The sequence below is a fragment of the Scomber scombrus genome, chromosome 18 (genome assembly GCF_963691925.1).
Source record: "Scomber scombrus chromosome 18, fScoSco1.1, whole genome shotgun sequence".
Taxonomy (NCBI): Eukaryota; Metazoa; Chordata; class Actinopteri; order Scombriformes; family Scombridae; genus Scomber; species Scomber scombrus.
The window spans coordinates 13,902,752-13,922,970 of NC_084987.1; the positions used below are offsets into that span (position 1 = coordinate 13,902,752).

General features: G+C 39.2%; 2 protein-coding genes across 2 annotated transcripts; both read right to left on the reverse strand.

Moving 5' to 3' along the window:
* Positions 1 to 475: 475 nt before the first annotated feature.
* Positions 476 to 13,489, reverse strand: LOC133999313 (arf-GAP with dual PH domain-containing protein 1-like). Its single transcript, XM_062438505.1, has 11 exons — positions 13,246 to 13,489; positions 10,078 to 10,208; positions 9,117 to 9,208; positions 8,239 to 8,321; positions 3,786 to 3,898; positions 3,247 to 3,393; positions 2,729 to 2,812; positions 2,163 to 2,225; positions 1,983 to 2,054; positions 1,614 to 1,842; positions 476 to 1,521 (listed from the first exon to the last, which is right to left on the reverse strand). Exons 1-11 carry the CDS (start codon positions 13,334 to 13,336, stop codon positions 1,493 to 1,495), a joined length of 1,134 nt encoding a protein of 377 aa, XP_062294489.1. The 5' UTR covers positions 13,337 to 13,489; the 3' UTR covers positions 476 to 1,492.
* Positions 13,490 to 14,438: 949 nt separating this feature from the next.
* LOC133999580 (RNA-binding protein with serine-rich domain 1-like) lies at positions 14,439 to 20,192 on the reverse strand. Its single transcript, XM_062438809.1, has 7 exons — positions 20,144 to 20,192; positions 18,928 to 19,074; positions 16,349 to 16,534; positions 16,129 to 16,234; positions 15,233 to 15,386; positions 14,991 to 15,132; positions 14,439 to 14,864 (listed from the first exon to the last, which is right to left on the reverse strand). Coding segments are annotated over exons 1-7 (843 nt in total). The 5' UTR covers positions 20,146 to 20,192; the 3' UTR covers positions 14,439 to 14,758.
* Positions 20,193 to 20,219: the final 27 nt, after the last annotated feature.

Sequence of the window (20,219 nt, forward strand, 5' to 3'; positions counted from 1 at the left end):
TAGGCTGATTTTTCTGTTCTGCTTATATTTTCCATACATGAATATATAAATGGGGTATTTAGTGCCATTTTTTCTTAAAATGTCTTTACATTTTTGACCGGTTTGTTTCTTATAATCTATTAACAGTATTTAACCTATTCTTCATAAAGTAAGCATCTTTTTATATGACTGTTGCTTTGGTAGATTTTAGTTAATTATAGAAACCATAGAAACTGAATATCTCTCTGTACAGTATTTACTGTACATGTTTTTCATGTTTTTCAAATCTAGGTCAGAGTGATGTATTGAGGGGTTATTTGTTTGTTTTTTCTCTCTCCTTTTGGTTTTACTACTTTTCAATGTGCAACTTCTTTCTTGTAACTGAAAGTTAACAACAATAAAACAGACAGTAATGTGTTTTTTTACTCTTTTTAATGGCCAACTTCACCACCTTTCAGATACACTTCCAAAAATCTTCTTACTCGACTCCACGCAAGTTTAGATTAGATCCAATGTTTTGTTCAGCGACACTTTGGCGGCGGGCATGCTGTCACATGGTTTGTATGAACACGATCAATAATTCACAATAACATGGTTTGCTTCAACACTTGAATAATTTACTGCACACACCTTCAGTCAGTGGTTTAATAAGTGCCTCTGGAGGTGAGAGTAAGTTTTAAACCTTTCCTTTGTCTCCCTCTAGAGGACAACTAATCATATGACATGAGAGCAAACAACTTTATCACAATTTTACAAAAACGAGAAAGAAATGCAAGGAAAGTGATAATGATCATAAAAAGTGCTTTACATTCAGCTGCTTGAAAATACACAGAATGCAAAATATAGCTTATTGTGCTTGCAGTGCTTGACATTAAAAGCTGCAAATAGCAAATTAGAAAGTAACAAATACATTAAGAATCGGATATGGTACTCATACATGGAAATAAATGTGAGTATGTATGTGAGTATCTGCAGATCACATGTATAAATACTTCCTACCAAGATATTATAGTCCTGTGTCAGATAATGTTTGCTTTAGTCTGCTATAACTGTCCAGAAGGCTGGTGTTTATACTTGGTTGACATCTGCAAGGTAAATTCAGTCGTATGTTGACTTATATTACTTAGAACAGAGAAGATCAAAATCTTATCTGAGCAACAGTTCTGACTCCCACACACATACGTAACTTCTACACATTCAGGTCAGGATAACTGACCTCTTTCAAGTATGTATGTCACATCATATGACAGATGAGTGAGTTAGACTAACATTCATGAGCTCCACAACATAAATTTAGGAGTTATTGTGACTCCCTTGACTTGAATCTGGCACAACATTTGGGAGAGGTTGAGCAGGACGACAGGGCAGCTTAAAATGAACTCTGTGAATGGTCACCCTTCAGTTTTTATAGCGGCTTCCATTGTAAAATGCATCTCAGGTCCATCACCTCTTCCTCCAGCTCCACTTCCTACCCCTCGTTCTGTACCAGTAGTTATTCAAACACTAAGACAAGTCACGGTTTGTGCTTAAAATAGGCCTCCACTGCAGACAAAAGGGAAAAACACAATATCAGAGTCAGCAATTGAGAAGAATGAAGCTCACAATGACTCAACATAATCTGCTGTGTAATTTACCTGCATACTCCTGAGGAAGCATCGGTCGGTTGATAACAGTCCTAAATGCAGCAATCCAGTTTTTCTGGTCCTCTTCAATCTCGCATGTAAAAAGGAACTTCCTGTCTGGGGTTACTATGGTGATTCCAAACTGCCAATGGAAGCCCTGAATGTTGGGAGGGAGGCCAGCAAGCACAGTGTAGCTGTTTTCCTTACCACCGATGAATACCTCACCTCTTGCATAAGCGTCCTGAAACCAGATAGCGAAACACTTTTAACCATGTAGTTGTTTTATTAAGTAACACTGGCACAAGTCTGTAAGAAACAGCAGCATCTGATGGTCACACTGTACATCTACAGAAATGTCTCCAGGACGTGCAGCTTTAGTACCAATGGATCTTTGAAGTACATGAGCCTCCTGTCATCCATTGTGAACCACCTCTTCTTGAAGCCCTCAGTGTGCTGTGGGACAGAAACAAAAAAAGGAAATAAATATGTTTGTTTTCATGTTACGCACTTTATATAGTGGAAAATTGTTGCCAAAAAACAAACAAACAGAAAAAACATCACCTTTGGACCAGTTTTCTCCATATAACCCTCCTTTATGTAGTTTCTGGTTAGCTTTGGCAACAACTAACCAAGGAAAGAGCAAAGACTTATTAATTGCTGATCAACTGTGTGCGCGCATGTAAGTCCTTAGCAAGAAAAGTCCCCCAACACATCCTAACCTCCTTAAGAAAATTCTGACCCAACACAAAAGGAAAGTCTCTCTTATTTTGATTGTTTTCCCCCCATTAGTTCAAATTATATTTTCTTTTATTGCCTATAATGAAGGTCTAAATACTGCTTCAAGTCCTTCATCATACTGCAGGATTACAATTCTGGTGGAGAAAAAGGATTTTTTTTGTTTTTAGTTTTTTAATTTGTTGACTATGTGTTGAAAAGTAATCACATGTAAATACCTAGCATCTAGAGATACATAGACAATTAAAAGAATCGCCATGTATATTTTTATACTGCTTAATATAATCTCCCCTCACACATTTCCATAAAGAAATATCAACTTCATGGTCTCAGTGCCCTCAGGTAACAGCTGAGGCTCTTAGCTGTTTGTTTGTATGCATGTGTGTACTCACATCAGATGTGAGAGCTCCAGGAAAAGCCACCTGCAGGTAGTGAAACCTGGCTGCCCTGATGGCGTTGAACCAGTCCACCATTTCCTTTTGGACAGGATATCAGGAAGTTCAGTGACTGACCCATGCTGCATTACCTCCTTACACACATCATCAGCCCTGGTCCCCAGTTAGCCCCCACTCTACACACACTGCTATCACTATGAGAGAAAATAGCTTTCATAAATGCCATTTGCACTAGAAATGCCATTTGAACAAACAAACAATATAACAGTATTATTTCAGATTAGTAAGATGATCTAGCCATTGATTATTGCTGAAGACATTGTTTCTTTCTCCTATTATCTATAATTCATATAAAGGATTATTCAAATAAACGTATATTACACAGAAGCTTGTAGTTACAAATCATATCCACCAGATGGACACATTTGCTTTTTATTTCCTGCTCAGTAGGCTCAGACACATGCCTGCACATTATATCCAACCAAAACACCAACCCAACAGGTATTGCACCTTACCTTCCCATCCTCATGGTAAACAAAGATATTCCTAGTACTGTTGTCCTTTAAATACGTTATCTGTAGGGCATTGGCAGTGCCAATTTTTTCTGGCTGGAAAGTGGCATTCACTGTATTGATCTTCATTATCGCTTTGGGCTCTCTGGCCTGCAGAAAAGAAATACAATTTTCAAAAAAGTCAATGTACAGTCTTGACTCGCCTTGGTTTATTATTGAAATGATCTAAAATGTATATGAAATAGAAAAGGGATGCAGAGGTTTACCACAGATCAAAAATAGAGAACCTACAACATGTTTTTTATATCTGTACACATGATTCGGCTCTTTTTCTTTTTTATCATTGCAGTTTTTAGAATAAAGGATACCATAATGTCTTGAATAAATGCTGGATCCTGTACTTATAAAGCTATTGATGATCAAAATGTGCACATTTGAAGTTGAATGAGATCTCCAGAGCCAGTTTTTTTAAATTTTTTTATTAAAAGTTTCAAACTGAGATAAGCAACTCAGATCAAAATTACGAGAGAGAAAGCACTCACATCATGCTTGTTGAAGTACTTCAGAACACCCTCCCGTTCAGACAGAATAAATTTTCGGCTGAGGTACTGTCCATTGTCTCTGCCTCGTTTCCATAGAAACCCCTCTTTGTAGCCTGCCAGGGAGGGAGCCACAAGGGTCCCGTTACATCAACACAGAGCGGGAACACAAAGAGAGAAAACAGAGTCATAAAACTAAAATGTTCAAATGCCTTGTGGAGCAGAGCTGCACACAAACATACTTGATCAATTTTCTAGATGTAAAAATATTGATTTGCGCAGCTTAAATAGGCATAAGTGATATTATCATGCCAGTAATCAAGTAGAAAACTCCTTATACATGATCACCCCACAACATTTTACTGGAAATTGATAATAATGATATACTTTGTTGCTTACATATTGGTTATGATAATTACATTTTCCCTATATGCCAATTCTTTCAGTATATAGTGAATGCACTAAAACAGTAACATTACTTTATGCAACAGTGGTCACCAAAACCGTTAAGACATTTAAAGTCTCACATCAGAATACAGTCAGTCAAGGCAACTGAAGGCTACTGAGAGCTTCAACATCACAGAGATGTAATACTGGTATATTTGACCATATGTGTGAATATATGGTGCACATGTGTCTCTCTGCTGAGCATGTGTGCACATTTTTAGCTAATGTGGTCAGTACTGGTGGGAGACAGCACCCATTGCTTTTACCACATATAAATAATTGAGATTCAACTGACTTGCTCTACAAGAATGAACCTCACAAAAAAAAGTCCTTTTCCCTCTCTTCCTCTTTCTCACATACCCACACAAACACATATATAAAGACTTTTTGATCAACCAATTATAATTTTATTTTTCTGACAATCTAATTAGTGCCAGTGAATGAATCTATGTTTACATGCATTTTATATGTACTCTTTTATTCACTTGCGTTACTCTCCCTCTCTCTCTCTCTCTCTCTCTCTCTCTCTCTGTCTCTCTCTCTCTCTCTCTCTCTCTCTCTCTCTCACACACACACACACACACACACACACAATAGGATCTTGTTGGCTCTGTTCCTGGGCCTGTTCCTGACACTGGCCTCTCTGCCCATATTCAGCATGCGCCAACAGAAACAGCACTGCAGGAAGAAATGCGTTGTCATTATCTTAAACACACCAAGCCAACAAATGCACACACACACACACACACACACACACATGCAAACCTACACTCTTGTACAGACCGGCAATAAAACAAAATTCAACAGTAAAATACCTGAATTGTTTTTTTTCCCCGATATCCGCAACCTACATCTCTCATATTAAAATAAACTAAACATGTCAATGTTCAATTTTAGCTTCACATTTTGACTTCTTCTCAAGAAATGTTGGCAGCTTCAGCCACCAAGCAAATACCTGACAGAACACCTGTTTAAACAGTCACAAACCCTAGAAGTAAGAAGTTAACTTTTTTTCAGTGCTTTCAGTGTGGCTTTAATTTGAGAGTACAAGTTTAAACTAGCTATTCTGCAACTGTACCTCATGTATCTGCAACTGTAAACCATGGACACAATTATACAATATACATCAATTTCTCAATAAGAATTAAATTGCAATAAATGTCCTCAAAACTAGTTAAATCAACTGCAGCAACCCCAGTGATGTTGCAGTCATGGCACACACATATAGCCTCACATATAATAGCACTTAACTGTATTCTTTTGACTACATGTCAATCGTCATAGATTACAACAGAAACAACTGACAAACCACTTCCCCTGCAAGGAACTGTAATAAAAAACCCTTGAAATCCATAGAAAGTGACTGAGCTAAATTCCAATGCAATAAAGAGCAGAGATCTGAGAGAATAACTTTGAATCTTTGCCTTTTTGACCAACAATGAAGTTGTCATGGTTTGTGCCTCAGGCAATGGTGAACTCCTGGTTGAGCAATGACTTCATCAATTATTCATGAGTCAGAGTGTTTTGTTTCACCACAGAGAGACAGAGTGGTCAGCCTGTCCACAACAACACAACACAGCCGAGGAAAAGAAGAAGAGAAGTCATTCACTGTAGCAAGGGGTTGTCAAAAATGTGCAAACACTTGGGAGAGCAAAGCAAGTTTTTTGACCGCAGCATCTGTTGTTCTTCAGATCCTCTAACAGTTCGCTGCTTAGTTTGTCCAGCTCAAAAATCTAGGAGCAATTTTATATAGAATATTTGTACACAAAAGAGGCCATTCTTCCTCCGTGGCAGAGACATGCAGCCACATGCTCCTAAACCTCTGCACAGCACAACACAAGACACCATTGACAGAGAGGGAGAAAGACAAGAGACACTCAGAGAGGAAGAGTTTGACAGTCATGAGACTGTGATAATAGTTATCTATCTGGTCTACCTTAGGGTGAGATATTGCTTTCAGTTTCTGAATGCATATATCACTTATGGAACGATGTTATTGCAAAGAGTCATTCTGCATTCTGCCTTTTACATACATTCAGTGTCCCCTGAGAAACACTTAATTTTTCCTGAAAAAGATGAGAGCACTTGATTCAAAATCTCCATTTCTGCAGTATTGCAAAAGCTGCTGTTTTAATCTTCTCCAATATAGTTCATTTTTATTTGTCCTTTTGTAAATTTGTTTATGTTTGTGTTCAGATTTTAGCTCTTTAGTGCAAAATTAAGGCATTTCATAATTGCCTAATGTTTCAACTGCAAATACAACAGGTTATTCAATAGGATGCCAAGTGTAGTTAAAAGGGGAACTGTGCTGATTTTAGAGATCACTATCTGTTTTGTCATGCAGACTATTAGTAGCATAAGAACATGAAACTTTCGCATGAATTTGACGCGTTGTAGGCACCTTGAGCAATGACATCACTTTACTATCAATTTAAAGAGATAGTCACGCTCATAGCCTCCACAGGAGGGGTGTGGGATAACACAGTCTTTGTATGTGTTACCAAAAAGCATGTTTTCCTTCAGGTTAAATTAAATTTATCTGAAGCAGCTAACTATTTCCATCACAGAAGTCAGGAAATAATCAATAAAACCTGAAAAGTGCGCTTGGGGACCATCTTTTCTTATATGCAAAACATACAAGCTGAATTGACAGCTTCCCTTTACCCCTTAGACTGTGACCTCAGCTTCTCAAAACTGTGAATTTGGACTTTGCTTGGTTATGAACTGAAATAACCGCTCAGGACTCCTTTAGATTTATGCATAAGTACTGCATGTGTCACCTCTCATTCAGCAACAGAATAATTATTTGAACTAAGTTTAAAACTGATTTTAAACTAATGGTCGAAACAGAAGTGGCTTTTGATAGGGGAGGAAAAAAGGGAGAACAACGTTTGTTTCAGCTAATTTATGGATTAGCTGGATTGTATTCAAAAGTCAGTCTATTGCTTTCACCATGGATACAGTTCCAAGGTTTTAAAATGTTATCCATTATATTAAGAGACCATAATGGCCTAATCTTGGCATCTTGCATACTCATTGCCAGTCAGTCCAGAGGGCAATCCATTATTGATTGAGTCTGGTCAGGTTGGTGCCACTTCCTCTCTTTTAAAGAGGCTGCACATGGCAATTAGCCAAGAGTCATTTGTCAGACAGAGATAAAGACTGTGTGTAATGTACCTTTAACAAGTGACTCAGAATAGGATAATATCAAAAATATTTCATACAGTCTCAATAGGGAGAGCAAAGTGACGCAAACTGTGACTGGGCGGAAACAGAGGTCGATGTAGAATAAAATTTAAAGTTGAGGGAGAAAAAAAAGGCAGCCAAGAGTAGTTTTCTTCCCTTGAAGACCAGCTCTTGTTTCTCAAACCCAGGCTGATAAACTGTCCATCTGCCGAACCACCTAACGAGTAGTCTAACAGTTTGACTGGCAGGCTAATTGGGCTGGACTATGTAAATGAGCAGGGAGTAATGGTGCCTACTGAGCCATGAGCTGCTTATTAATACACTCTTTGACAGTGTCATGCTTTCACTGTCATGCCATACATTGAACCCCAGCAGATAAATACATTTTTTTCAACAAGATCATCATCAGCCAGTTGGTGAAAAAGGAGGAAGAAGTAGTTTGTATGCCCTGCTTTACTTTAGAACTCATTTTATCTTTTTTTTTTGTAGTTTTATATCTTTTGGGCAGAAATCTTGGATGCAGATAAGCAACAAAAGTGCCTCATGTGGTTCTGAAATAAATGAAGATTTGAAGAATTGTGATTAAATTTATGGACTGCTAATGAAACATGCAAAGTGAGGTGTGAGATGATGCCTCTTATTTGGATGTGATCAGCTGTTCCACTCATAAATGTTGGTAATGCTAACTGGATGATGCTCATTCAGCATTGAATAGGTGGTACTGTGTGAGACATAAATAATGACTTGTTTTCCTGAGTAAACAAGAAGTATAAAGTATTCAGGTGCGTATTTGTAACTATACATGGACATATTTCATTCTTACCTGCCGAGTAAGGCTCCTGCCTTTCCACACTCACAAACTCCTTCCTCTCATACTTGGCTCGGATCCATTGATCCCGCAGAAGCCTGCACAAAAGTTGGTGTTAGACACTCAAGCTTTGAGCAATTTGGAAACGTCTCATTAACTTACATGAATATCGAGCCTCAGGGCAACATTTCATGCAAAGTCTCAACAGGGGCAATTAAATGTTACATGGCTCATCTTCTAAAAAATCATTGTTGAGCAGATACTTTTCAAGTCACCAAGTTTAACCAGCTTTGACTCTTTCAACAAATCAACATCACACTCTTTAATGTCTTTGTAAAACTTTTCCCTAAGGGCTCATAGTCCTTCATTCTTAATAGATTTGCCTTTTACTCCATTCCTTTGTACGCTATAGTCTACAAAAAAAACAAGAAAGGTCCATTCTAAAGTTAACTTCACAGCTCAGTGTTTCATCGTCATGTATTGGGTTAGGGTTATTAATATCACTGGACGGTTAAGAAGAAACCCTTCTACTGAAATGTTGTTTCCTGTTCATACTGCAGGAACTTGGCATTCTTATCACTGAGGAATTTCTGTGTCAGCCTGGCTATAAAAAACACTCGATGTGCCTATTTCACTGAAAGTACCATTCTGTGGGATTTACAGTTAAACGGTGCTACAGGTGATATTTTACACAAAATAACCACAAAAGATATCAGCAGAGGTTTTCTTTAAAATCAGAACTACCTAAAGCCAGCATAAGGGAAAGGATGAGTTTTTAGAGTGCCATAGATATGCATTCATCCATCTTATATTTATAAGAGAGCACCTGTTAAGAGGTGGCAGAAACATATGGATCAGACATTGGTGAGGGTGGAGGAGGACACATCACTTACATGCAGTCTTTGTGTGTGGGCTGGTGGTAGAAGGCAGGAACTATCTGTTCATATTTGGCCTTTGCAGCATTGTTACCCATCGAGTCCATGAACTGCAGAGGGGAGGAAGAGAAACACCTCATGTTTGTAAGTGATATCTGTGCGTGTATGTGTGCGCTCAGTTGCCTAATCGCTGTGAGTGCATGAATGTGTATTTGGCTCATGAGGTCAGGTTGGCCGCACACACACACATGCATTCATACATAATGAGGTGCTTGCAGCTCAGGGTTCTTGTATCTCCATGCCCGGAGGGATGAAGCCTCTTCTTTTTTGCCTCTGTATTAAACAAAAGTTCATGGCTCAGCATGCAAGGAAACTACAAATCACATAAAAATACTTGCACACAAACACACACACATCAAGGCAATGAAAAAAAAGAAAGAAAAAAAGGGACACAAAGAGAGAAAGAGCAAAAACAAAACAAAACAAATCCACAAACCATTTTTGGTGGACAGCAGTTCATGAGACTAGACTACATGTATAGAACCAGTTCCCTTCACTTCATTCCTACTGGGAATAATTCTGATTTAAAAGAGAATAATAAAAACAGAGTCCAATGATACAGCACACACACACACACACACACCAACATCCACACACAAAGATCTTGGTTGTGTCTGCCAGCTGCTGGCTCATGCCTTTCAGGCCACACTGAATTGAGACTGATGACTTGTCATATTCTTCCAAGCAGGGATGCAGGGGCAGAGCGACAGGATGAGAATGATGCTCACAGTGGAGCAGGGTGGGTTGGGTGAGGGCGAGGCCAGAGGCTGCAGATGTTATTTCAAGTCATGCTTTGGTCTATAATCAATGCTTGACCTTCTCTTGCAAAACACAGAGCTTTCTACTTTGTTCAAGGTTTTGCATGGATACTTTAAAAATGTCCCCACACATTAGTAAACAACAGACAGTAAGGTCTCACCTCCACCTCAAACTTGCTCCAAGGATCCAGCAAAATAGATTTCACCTTGCTGACCTGGGCAATGTTTCTATGGAGGGCAGAGCAGTTCTGACACACAAACACACCCAGGGTGTAGGATGCCCACTCCGGATCTGAAAAACAATATAGAGACATGTGTAGTGACACACAATCACATCCACTTTGAGCTCAAAATAACTGAACGCACTGTAACATTTCTGAACTTCCTTCTAAAAAATGTTAATGACTGTAGTTATATTTGAATCTAGTTGAACATAGCAAACAGCAGGTGACCAAAACAGTGGCTGACAGGTTAATTAAATGCAACTGTATCGCTGGGGGAATGCAGTACTTTTCACATGTGTAGGTTTTTACATCATTCCTGTGGTGGGTTAAAATGCCTAATAATCACACTGAATTAACTGGTACCTTCCAGAAATGTTGCCAGAAAAAGAAGCAGAGACACTTAATGAAAGAAACCTAATTCTGTCTTTAAAACAGACCTTCTGGTTGCTTTTTCAATTCTGTAAGTCATTTGTCCCCATATCTTTAAAAGGAAGGTATTCTCACTTGAGTGAATACAGGAAGCAGGTCAACCAGAGTACAGTGAGCTTCTGTCTGTGCCCTAGATTTAAAAACACTGGACTGTATTAAAGTTCGTGTGAGGACAGAACTGAGAGAGGTCACTGGGCACCACTGATAATTCACCTTGAATGACCCAGGCAGGGTAGTGTTGCATAGAAACTATTTCTAGAGACACAAAATATGTGAGGAGAAGTTCACACTTAATACACTGTTTACACAACAGCAGCCCACATTAGCTGTGCTTTGCAGCAACTGAGCATCACTTGATTAGAAAACATTTCCCTCAGTGTTAGTGTGTTATATCCTGTTATATCAGTGACAGACCTATAATAAATATTATAATATACATAGACATACATGTACAATATATCTGTCACTGATATAATATGATTATTATTGCAATGGTTAGGACTACATTAATGAGCGTCCTCACAAGGATATGAAGACAAACATAATACACATACCCCATTTATAAATGTTGGTACATCAATTAATATAAAATATTTCTAGTGTTTTGTGAATAATGTAAGTTCACAGATATGTAAACTGTATGTATGTACAATATGTTATTCAACTTTTCAACTACTATTCACACTTTGCATTCACACTTTTTTGCGTGCAACTCATTTGTGACTGCTACGTGCCCACTCCCCATGTGCCCCAAGAAAACACATCCTGAAAACATTCATCACAGACTGAAAAAGCTCCTTTTTGTAGCATGTCACCCAGTTATTTTCAGCATTCATGATATTTTGCATCCAGTGAAAGGTCAAGACCTCACACAGTTCAAACTGCTCTTTGAAAGGAGGCGCATGAGTGGAGAAGGTGCAGCACAGCAAGCATCAATTCATTAAAAAAAATAGCAAATGTGTTTTCAGCAAAAAGCCAGGAAGTAAATAACATAGTTTATTTTTGTTTGTTTCTTTGTTTTTTTCTGACAAGATACTGTAAATGAATCCACTTGAATTCAGACCCACGAACAGACACAGAACCGGCAGCAGTTGCAGAAAAGGTGTGAATAGCTGGCTACATAAACACACACACACAAACACACACACAAACACGTTTGTCTTTGTAATCCTTGTGAGGACACTACTTGACATAGTGCATTCCCTAGCCCCTTAACATTAACCATGATAACTAAATGCCTAAACACAACCCTTATCCTAAACTCAATTGTAACATTAATCATAAAACCAAGTCTTAACCTTCAGATGGCTCTTTGAAGTCGTGAGGACCGGCCAAAATGCACTCACAACATGGAAATGACCTCACAACAGCTGAAACTTGTTCTCTCTAAGATAGAAAGACACCCACACCCACACACATACATACATACATACACACACACACACACACACACACACACACACACACACACACACACACACAAACAACTGATGAAGCAAATTTTCATTTTCATAATCATTCCTCTGATCAATGCAAGGTAAGATTACAGCCGCTGTGGTGAAGTGAAGTGAACGAGCAGAGAACTGGGACAGAGTCAAGTAGTTTTTATCAGCGTGCTGCAGCCCTTCAACCGCAGCTAATGAAGACTAAGTGAGCACACAGTGCACAAATAGCACAAACAGCATGACAAACAAATAAACTATACTACTTCCTTATGCATAATCACAAAGCTACACACATGCAACATTGCATCTGTGCGTAGGAGACAAGGAGCTGATGTGTAGTTAACCACTCCCATGTTTTCTGTATTATGTACAGCCAGTATCTGCAGCATGTTATATTTGAGATTATCAACTAGTCCAACAGAGAAGTCACTCTCCAAACAGCTTTAAATCAGTATTTAATTCCATCATCAAGATATGAGTGTGCATCATTCAAGAAATCGGAATGATTATAATTTAAGACAGCTAAATGTATTCTTATTGGCATAGGAGTATTGTGTATTTATTGATTATGCTGCTTCATCACATTGGATTTACAACAGCAAAATAGTAAGCAAAGCATGACAGGCATAATACAGTCAATACATTCTTACAGATTCTGACTTTCACTCACTATTACAAACCGCACCTTTTTTTCTTGTATGCTCATGTACTTAACTGCATATTTCATAAACCCGCAATGTGTGACCATTAGGGTGTGCGACTACATGTCTATATGCAGAAGGAAGTCAGCCACCAGATTTGGCCCCTCAACCATAAGTATGAGAAAATCCCCCCTCCACGGAATTAAGAGCATGAATCACTTTTCAACTTTAACGACGTCAGATCTGAAAAGTTGCAATCGAAAACAATGACATGAGTCTGATAGTCTTATTTATTTATAAAGTTATATCTGTAAGTCCTCACCAAATGAATTGTTCTCCTGTGTCAACTGTTCTGTATATTATAACCATGCCCAGACTACATCGTGACTGTCTGAAAAAAGAAACTGAACGACCTTGTAGGTTCCAACGAAGAACTAGAAGCACATTGAGAAATGATGGTACAGTTATTATTTGTATCTTATTATCTCACGAAAGGTTTAAACAGACTGATTTAAGTAGGAACATATCATTATTAGGCAAGTCCAGCATCTGTCACTTATTCCCCTCCACCTGATCACAAAGCAGCCTACCTGCAGCTCCGCAATCGGCACAGTTTCCATTCCCAGGTTTGCTCAGAAGCTTCTTCAAACATTGTCTGTTCTTGTTTGTATCTGAAGCCATACTGCAAATTATTCTGCTCGGCAGCTGAAATCCTCAAACTGTCACGCATCGAAAGTAAGATTGCTGCCGGGGACGCAGTAGACTGAAATGAAAAGGCGCGTCGTTACGCACCTAAACAAGTAATGACTGTAATTTTGGGTGGAGGGTGGATGGAGAGCGGAGCGCGGTCAGCATGGTAGTCGCTGTAAAAACCCACAGTCTACAGATGCAACAATGCATGTATTTAAGTTATCTGTCTGTTTGGTGAGACCCCCCAGCGGACACGATGGTAGGAAATACGCTCGCGACACTCCCACACTATGAAAACACTCACTTTGACCCGCTCGCACTTCATGTAACACTTGAACCGGGCGCTTTCTGTCCGTATGGGGGTTATTTTGAAGATAGAATAACTGCGTGAACATGATCGTTTGTTTACCGCAATGTCTTTATAATAGCATGCCATAGCAAGTCACGATTAAGTCCAAATTGCGCCAGCAGCACTGTACCCCACCCAAGACATTATTACAAGCCAAGTATACTCTTAGTATACTCTACTGCTATTATATTCTGTTCTATCATGTACCTGTTATATTCTTTTTTTATTGGGTCAATTTTACACTTTATGGTTTGCTGTCAGGTGTGTACTTGTAATGCAATTTAATGTCTTTATTTTGTGTTGCGTAAAACAGTCAAATTTTGGGGTGTTTTCATTTGTGATTTGACTGGTGCTTAAGTTAAGGTGAGTAAAACAATAAGCCTTTTTCAAACTTTTGACAGATGGAAAAGCACTGGTCAATATTTAAATTAATGATACACCACCCTGAGCTCACTACTAAGTAACAGACAAACTACAAAGGATGACATATTAATGGGTACAAGACACAACTATATGTAAAGTATCACAAGTTAAATCTTAGACTAAATATTTTAAGCTTTCTTGTGAATTGTATTGTATCTATATTATGTTCCTAATATTTTGTCCACTGCCTGTAGTGTTTTCACTTTATAGCCATCACTACATATATCATCTGCTGTAATTATAGTTCTCAACCTAGACTTCCTTCAGGATGTTGACCTGACAGATACAAATTGAACTCACATACTGCAAATGTTTCAGCATTTTTATTTTTCAAAATGTCTAAAAATTCAACAGAGTCACAACTTGAGCTAAATCTTGATAGATCTCAGAGCTCAAACTCAGCATGAAACAACACGAATACTGAGCCAGTTTGTCAGAATCAACGTAACAAAAGAAAATATTAAAAGAAACTCACATTTGCACATTAAAAAAAACCTGGCCGCTTTCTACATGCAGGCAGATGTTTATGTTGGCTACGATGCAGAATTTTATTTTTCTGGTGAGTCCATAAGGTCTGAGAAAACAGGAACTCCAGCTGATCTGGTGTCAGATCACTTGATATCCAGGGGCCGGAAAACCATCTATCGGGAGGAGTTAGAGCTGGAACGAGAGCGGTGGCGCCTGCGACCAGGAGATCTGGAGCGAGAGCGGCGGCGTGCTGGGGATCTCCTCCTTGGGGAACGGGACCTGAAAGGACATACATTTTTTTCCCCCAACTTTAAACTTAGTCATGAAAGGACAGTCTGAATCATGAAAAAAAATCTTTCAAAAGTAGAACATATTTTTAGGAAATTTGAATGTCATAAGACTGACCTTCTCCTCATGCGTGGTGGGCTGCGACGCCACATAGGTGGTGGTGGAGGCATTCTACGAGGGGGAGAGGGTCTACGAGGTGGAGGACGGACACGTTGAGGCAGCACAGCAGACGCAGTGATTTCCTGACCATCAATCTGACCTATTAATGAAAAAGTTATCACAGAAAATTATTCGACATAAACACGCATGTCCACGGATATCAGACAGACAGAAGAACTAAATTGAACACAATCGCCTACCTCCGTCCATGTGTTTGAGGGCCTTCTGGGCCTCCTCAGGAGTCTCAAACTCCACATAGGCGTAACCCCTGGACAGGTGTGGGTAAAGCCTGTCCATTGCCATGTCAACCATTTTGATTTTCCCATATGTAGAAAAGATCTCCTGGATGTGTTCCTGCACACAAAGAAAAATACATGGTATGCTTATCAGAACAGTGGTACCAAAAACCTCATCTGTGGAAAAGTGTTATTGATCAAGTACAAAATACAAAAATACAACCGCAAAGAACAAGACAAAGGAATTGTCTCCCGGAAGGATGATCAACAGGGCTCAGACTTCAGAGAGCATTAGAGCACTGCACCCCTATTTCTCATTTAATACATTAAAAATGTTGACACTAAAAACTTACACTTAAAATAATGTGTCTACACAGATACTGATTCATCCCAATCATTCAGGAATGAGTAATAAGTCAGCACATGTTATCAATCCTCTTTTTTATTTTTTTTGTCCAAAAACCTTTTTTGTCCTCAAGATTCTGACTTAATGTCATTATGTTCAATCATGAGCACTGGGACCTGAGAACAACCCAAAATATTTTTTAATGGCAAGGATTCATCAAAAGACTACAGAATTAAATTTTGTAATTATTGAATAACGGGGGATTCATTGTCAAAATACATGTTGTACTGCACGCACATACATTTGCATTATTCAGTATTTTATGCATGAGACTCAATGTTGGCAAAACCACTGATTTGTCCTCAGAGTTACAGAAAAGACAAAGGTTCTAGGTCAGATTTAAGTCCACAAACTAAGCTTTGGTGTCATCGGTCATGTTCATTTAAGGCATCAAGGTGCTTCTTTACTGTATTTGTGTTTTGCTATAAAAAGCTTGACCATTTTCTTAGCTGACCTTGGTGACATTCCTGGTCAGCCGCCCTAAATGAACTTTAGTTGGTTTGGGACTTGGGCTTCTTTTCCTTCTCTCCTTATCGTCTCCCCTCTTCTGTGTTTTGGACCTGCAGAATCACAAACAAAGCACTGATTAACTTCATCATGACTTAAACAAGTATAAATACAAGAGATGACTGTGTATTTAATAATGTGTAATTGCATTGGATGAAGTGACCCACGCTGAGCGGGAGCGTCGGCGGTTGTCATGGCGTCGGCGGCTGGGGCTGGGAGAGCCAGAGGAGCTGGAAGAAGAGGAGGAACGAGAGCTAGAAGAACCAGAGCGGCTGGACCCAGATGAACTGGATCCACTGGAGGAACCTGAGCTGGAACCAGAGCTGCTGCTTGAAGTAGAGCTAGATCTGGACCTGGTTATTGTCAAAACAAATGAAAACAGGTTTGTTAGAACATATGTATATTTGAGACTGCTCTTATTACCAATATCAACTCAAATTAAAGCTGCAAGCAGCGTTGGGCGGGACCTCGCCCCCTTGCGCAGGTCGGGCCGCGGCGAAGCGGAAAGGTTTCCGTCAGGTGCATTTAGACGCATTCAGACCCGGGATTATTATTGGACACTGCAATAAGTAGATACACGTTACACACACAATCTCTCTCTCTGTCTGTGTAGACATTTAGACTGAGCAACTGAAATGAACTGCCACTTTGATGAGTCAAACAGGAGAGGAACTTATTTCCAGTGAAACCTGTAGATATGTTTGTAGTTCATGCTCATGTAATTTGTGTTTGATCTAGACTTTGACAGAAATGTCAGTGAAATAGTTGACAGACTGCACAGATATCTAAAATCATAATAATACAGTCAATAAACTTGAACTAGAATCAAAAAACTTCCTTATCAGGTATCATGACAAGTTTTCTCCACTGGGTGGCACACTAAGACCACAAATGAACCTGGCTCAGCCAACACACAGTCGTTGCCATGGTAGTTAACGACTGCAGAGCATTGGCAGACGTGTGGGATTGAATGGGAGAGGAACAGGGTGTCCGCAGGTCAAAAAGTGTAAAACATAGCCGGACCAAATTACACACATCTATAGATGAGACTTGTGGCTACATTTCGACGTTTGAATGAAGTCTATAGCTGAAAGTATGCAGGAATAATATATATATTTTGAAAAAGCCTGAAAAATCGTCCAAAATCATACATTTAAAGGCAAACTGTGCACTTCCTGTTGGATTTAGGTCAGTGGTGTCAGCGTGTGATTTGTAGGTCTTGATAAGACAAACAATTGACTTTTGGTTTGATCTTTCTACAACATTCCTATCAGGCGTAGTGGCCGTTTTACTGTTTCTAGGTGGCGCTAGAGAGTTCGACGTTGTTTGTTTTTCCATTTTATTGAACTTATGGCCAGACCTGATGTGCATTCCACATTTGGTGAGTTTTGGAGCAGGTTTAGGGGGTCAAATTAAGGCGCAAAGAGGCGGTTGAAGAAACATAATAATAAATGGCACACTAAGACCACAAATGAACCTGGCTGAGCCAGCTGCATACACACACACACAGTCGTTGCCATGGTAGTTAACGACTGGAGCACATGAGGACAGAGCATGCACAGACAGCAGGCAGAGTACAGATTGAATGGGAGAGGAACAGTGTGCATATGTGGGGCCGCAGATCAAAAAGTATAAAACATAGCCAGACCAAATTACACACATCTATAGATGAGACTTGTGGCTACATTTTGACGTTTGAAAGGAGGCTGTAACTGAAAGTATGCAGGAATAATATATATATATTTTGAAAAGCCTGAAAAATCGTCGAAGATCCCACATGTAACGGCAAACTGTGCACTTCCTGTTGGATTTAGGTCAGGGGTGTCACCGCGTGATTTGTAGGTCGTGATAAAACAAACAATTGAGTTTTGGTCCAATCTTTCTACGACATTCCTATCAGGCGTAGTGGCCGTTTTACTGTTTCTAGGTGGTGCTAGAGCCGTTTTACTGTTTCTAGGTGGCGCTAGAGAGCCCATTTTTGGCACTTTTGGGGTTCATTTTTCCATTTTATCAAATGTATGGCCAGGCCTGATGTGCGTGTTGAATTTGGTCTGTCCTGGAGCATGTTTAGGTGGTCAAATTTAGGGTCAAAGTGGCATTAGACTATCCTCCCATTCATTGTCTATGGGAGCGTTTTGGCGAGGGTTTTTGGGCACTTGACCTTTGAGGGCTTCTAAAATCAAGGCCGGACGAGTAATGAAAAGGTTGTTCAGATCGTTTGTGCAGCAGGGTGTGCTAAGTCAGCTATTTAAGTTTGAAGCCGCCACGATGAACGCCCTCGGACAAGATAACGTTTGTAGCAGGCAGAGAGTCGTCAAAAATTCCACATGTAACAGCAAATTGTGCACTTCCTGTTGGATTTAGGTCAGGGGTGTCAGCGCGTGATTTGTAGGTCTTGATAAGACAAATTGAGTTTTGGTTTGATCTTTCTACGACATTCCTATCAGGCGTAGTGGCCGTTTTAGTGTTTCTAGGTGGCGCTAGAGAGTTCGACGTTGTTTGTTTTTCCATTTTATCGAATTTTTCGCTAGACCTGATGTACGTTCCGAATTTGGTGAGTTTTGGAGCAGGTTTAGGGGGTCAAATTAAGGCTCAAAGAGGCGGTAGAATAATAATAATAATAAGAAAAAAAAACAATACAAATTCAATAGGGTCCTTGCCTCCAGGCAAGGGCAGGACTCCTCTGGAGTCCTCGCCCTCTTGCCTTTCGGCTCGGTCCCGAATAATCTCATTGTTGAAAACAAACCTGCTGCTGCTGCTGCCAGTAGAAGCGCTGCGGCGTTTCCTTACTTTATCCCGTCCTCTCTCCTTGTCTCCATCCTTGGTACTAGTCTTTTCTTTGCCTCTGTCTTTTGTTTTTTCCTCCTCCTTCCGCTTTGTGGGTGACGGTGCCCTAAAGTTGGAGGCAAATGATTGTTTCTTTGAGATCAATATAAAATGTGGATGGCACAAATCAGTATATGAAAATGTGTGAAACTCATGAACTGAACAGTCATACATTCTGCCATTGTGTTACTTATAAAAATGAATTATTGTAAAAAATAAATTGCTTTTACTGGGGACCTCCTCAAGGACCCATGGGGGCCCCAAAAAACCCAATTGAGAAACCCCATTTTAGAACAGGGTTGAGAAGGTTACTTTGGAAATGTAATAGATTACAGACTACTAGTTAACCCATTTAAAATGCAGTAAGTAATGTAACTATTGTAATTACTTAATCAAAGTAATGTGACTTATTACATTTGATTACTTTTCTAATGTACTAACAAATGTTTTCAACTGTTAGGTTAAGTGTACCCATTAAGCCCATCAAAATCTAAGTTCAGCTATTTTTCATGGATACTGACATGATTTATAAGGGAAATCATTACTTATAAAGCAAGATTTATCTCTCATTTGAAAATGTATTGATTAGTTCATATAGAATTTTTAATATTAAAATATAGATATTTTATGAAAAAAGTCAAAGGTCTGGCATGGGCTTAATTGATACTGTGACACCATTTAAGCCCATGCCCAACAAATGATTTCGAATAATTAAAAACAGCAATACATGTTTTACAGTAACATGTTAAATATTAAAAAATGAGGAAAATCCCTCGTCCTGAGCAAAATCTCAAAGGTCTGACTTCAAATGTAACCTCCTCTGTAATTATCAACATTTGCATAAGCAACTGTAATTTAATTACACATTTTTTTCTCAGTAACTATAACGGATTACATCTCAATCGAGGTAACTTTACACAGCAACAAACTCTCGTACAGAAATCCGCCGCCATTAATTTTCATTCACTCGTCAAAACAAGCAGCAGGAAGCCACGGGGGCTGCTGTTTGTCGCTAACTACTCTCTTCATGAAGCCTATACACGGCTAAAAAAAACGGCATGACTTTTTGCATGTAACAAAACATATTATGAGATAACATTTACTTAATAAGAGCGCAATAAAAACGCAGAACTCACATTTCTTTCAATTGAGGCGCTTTAGCTTCAATCGCCTGCTCACGGCCTGAGAATGTGTCGCTTAGTGATGACAAAC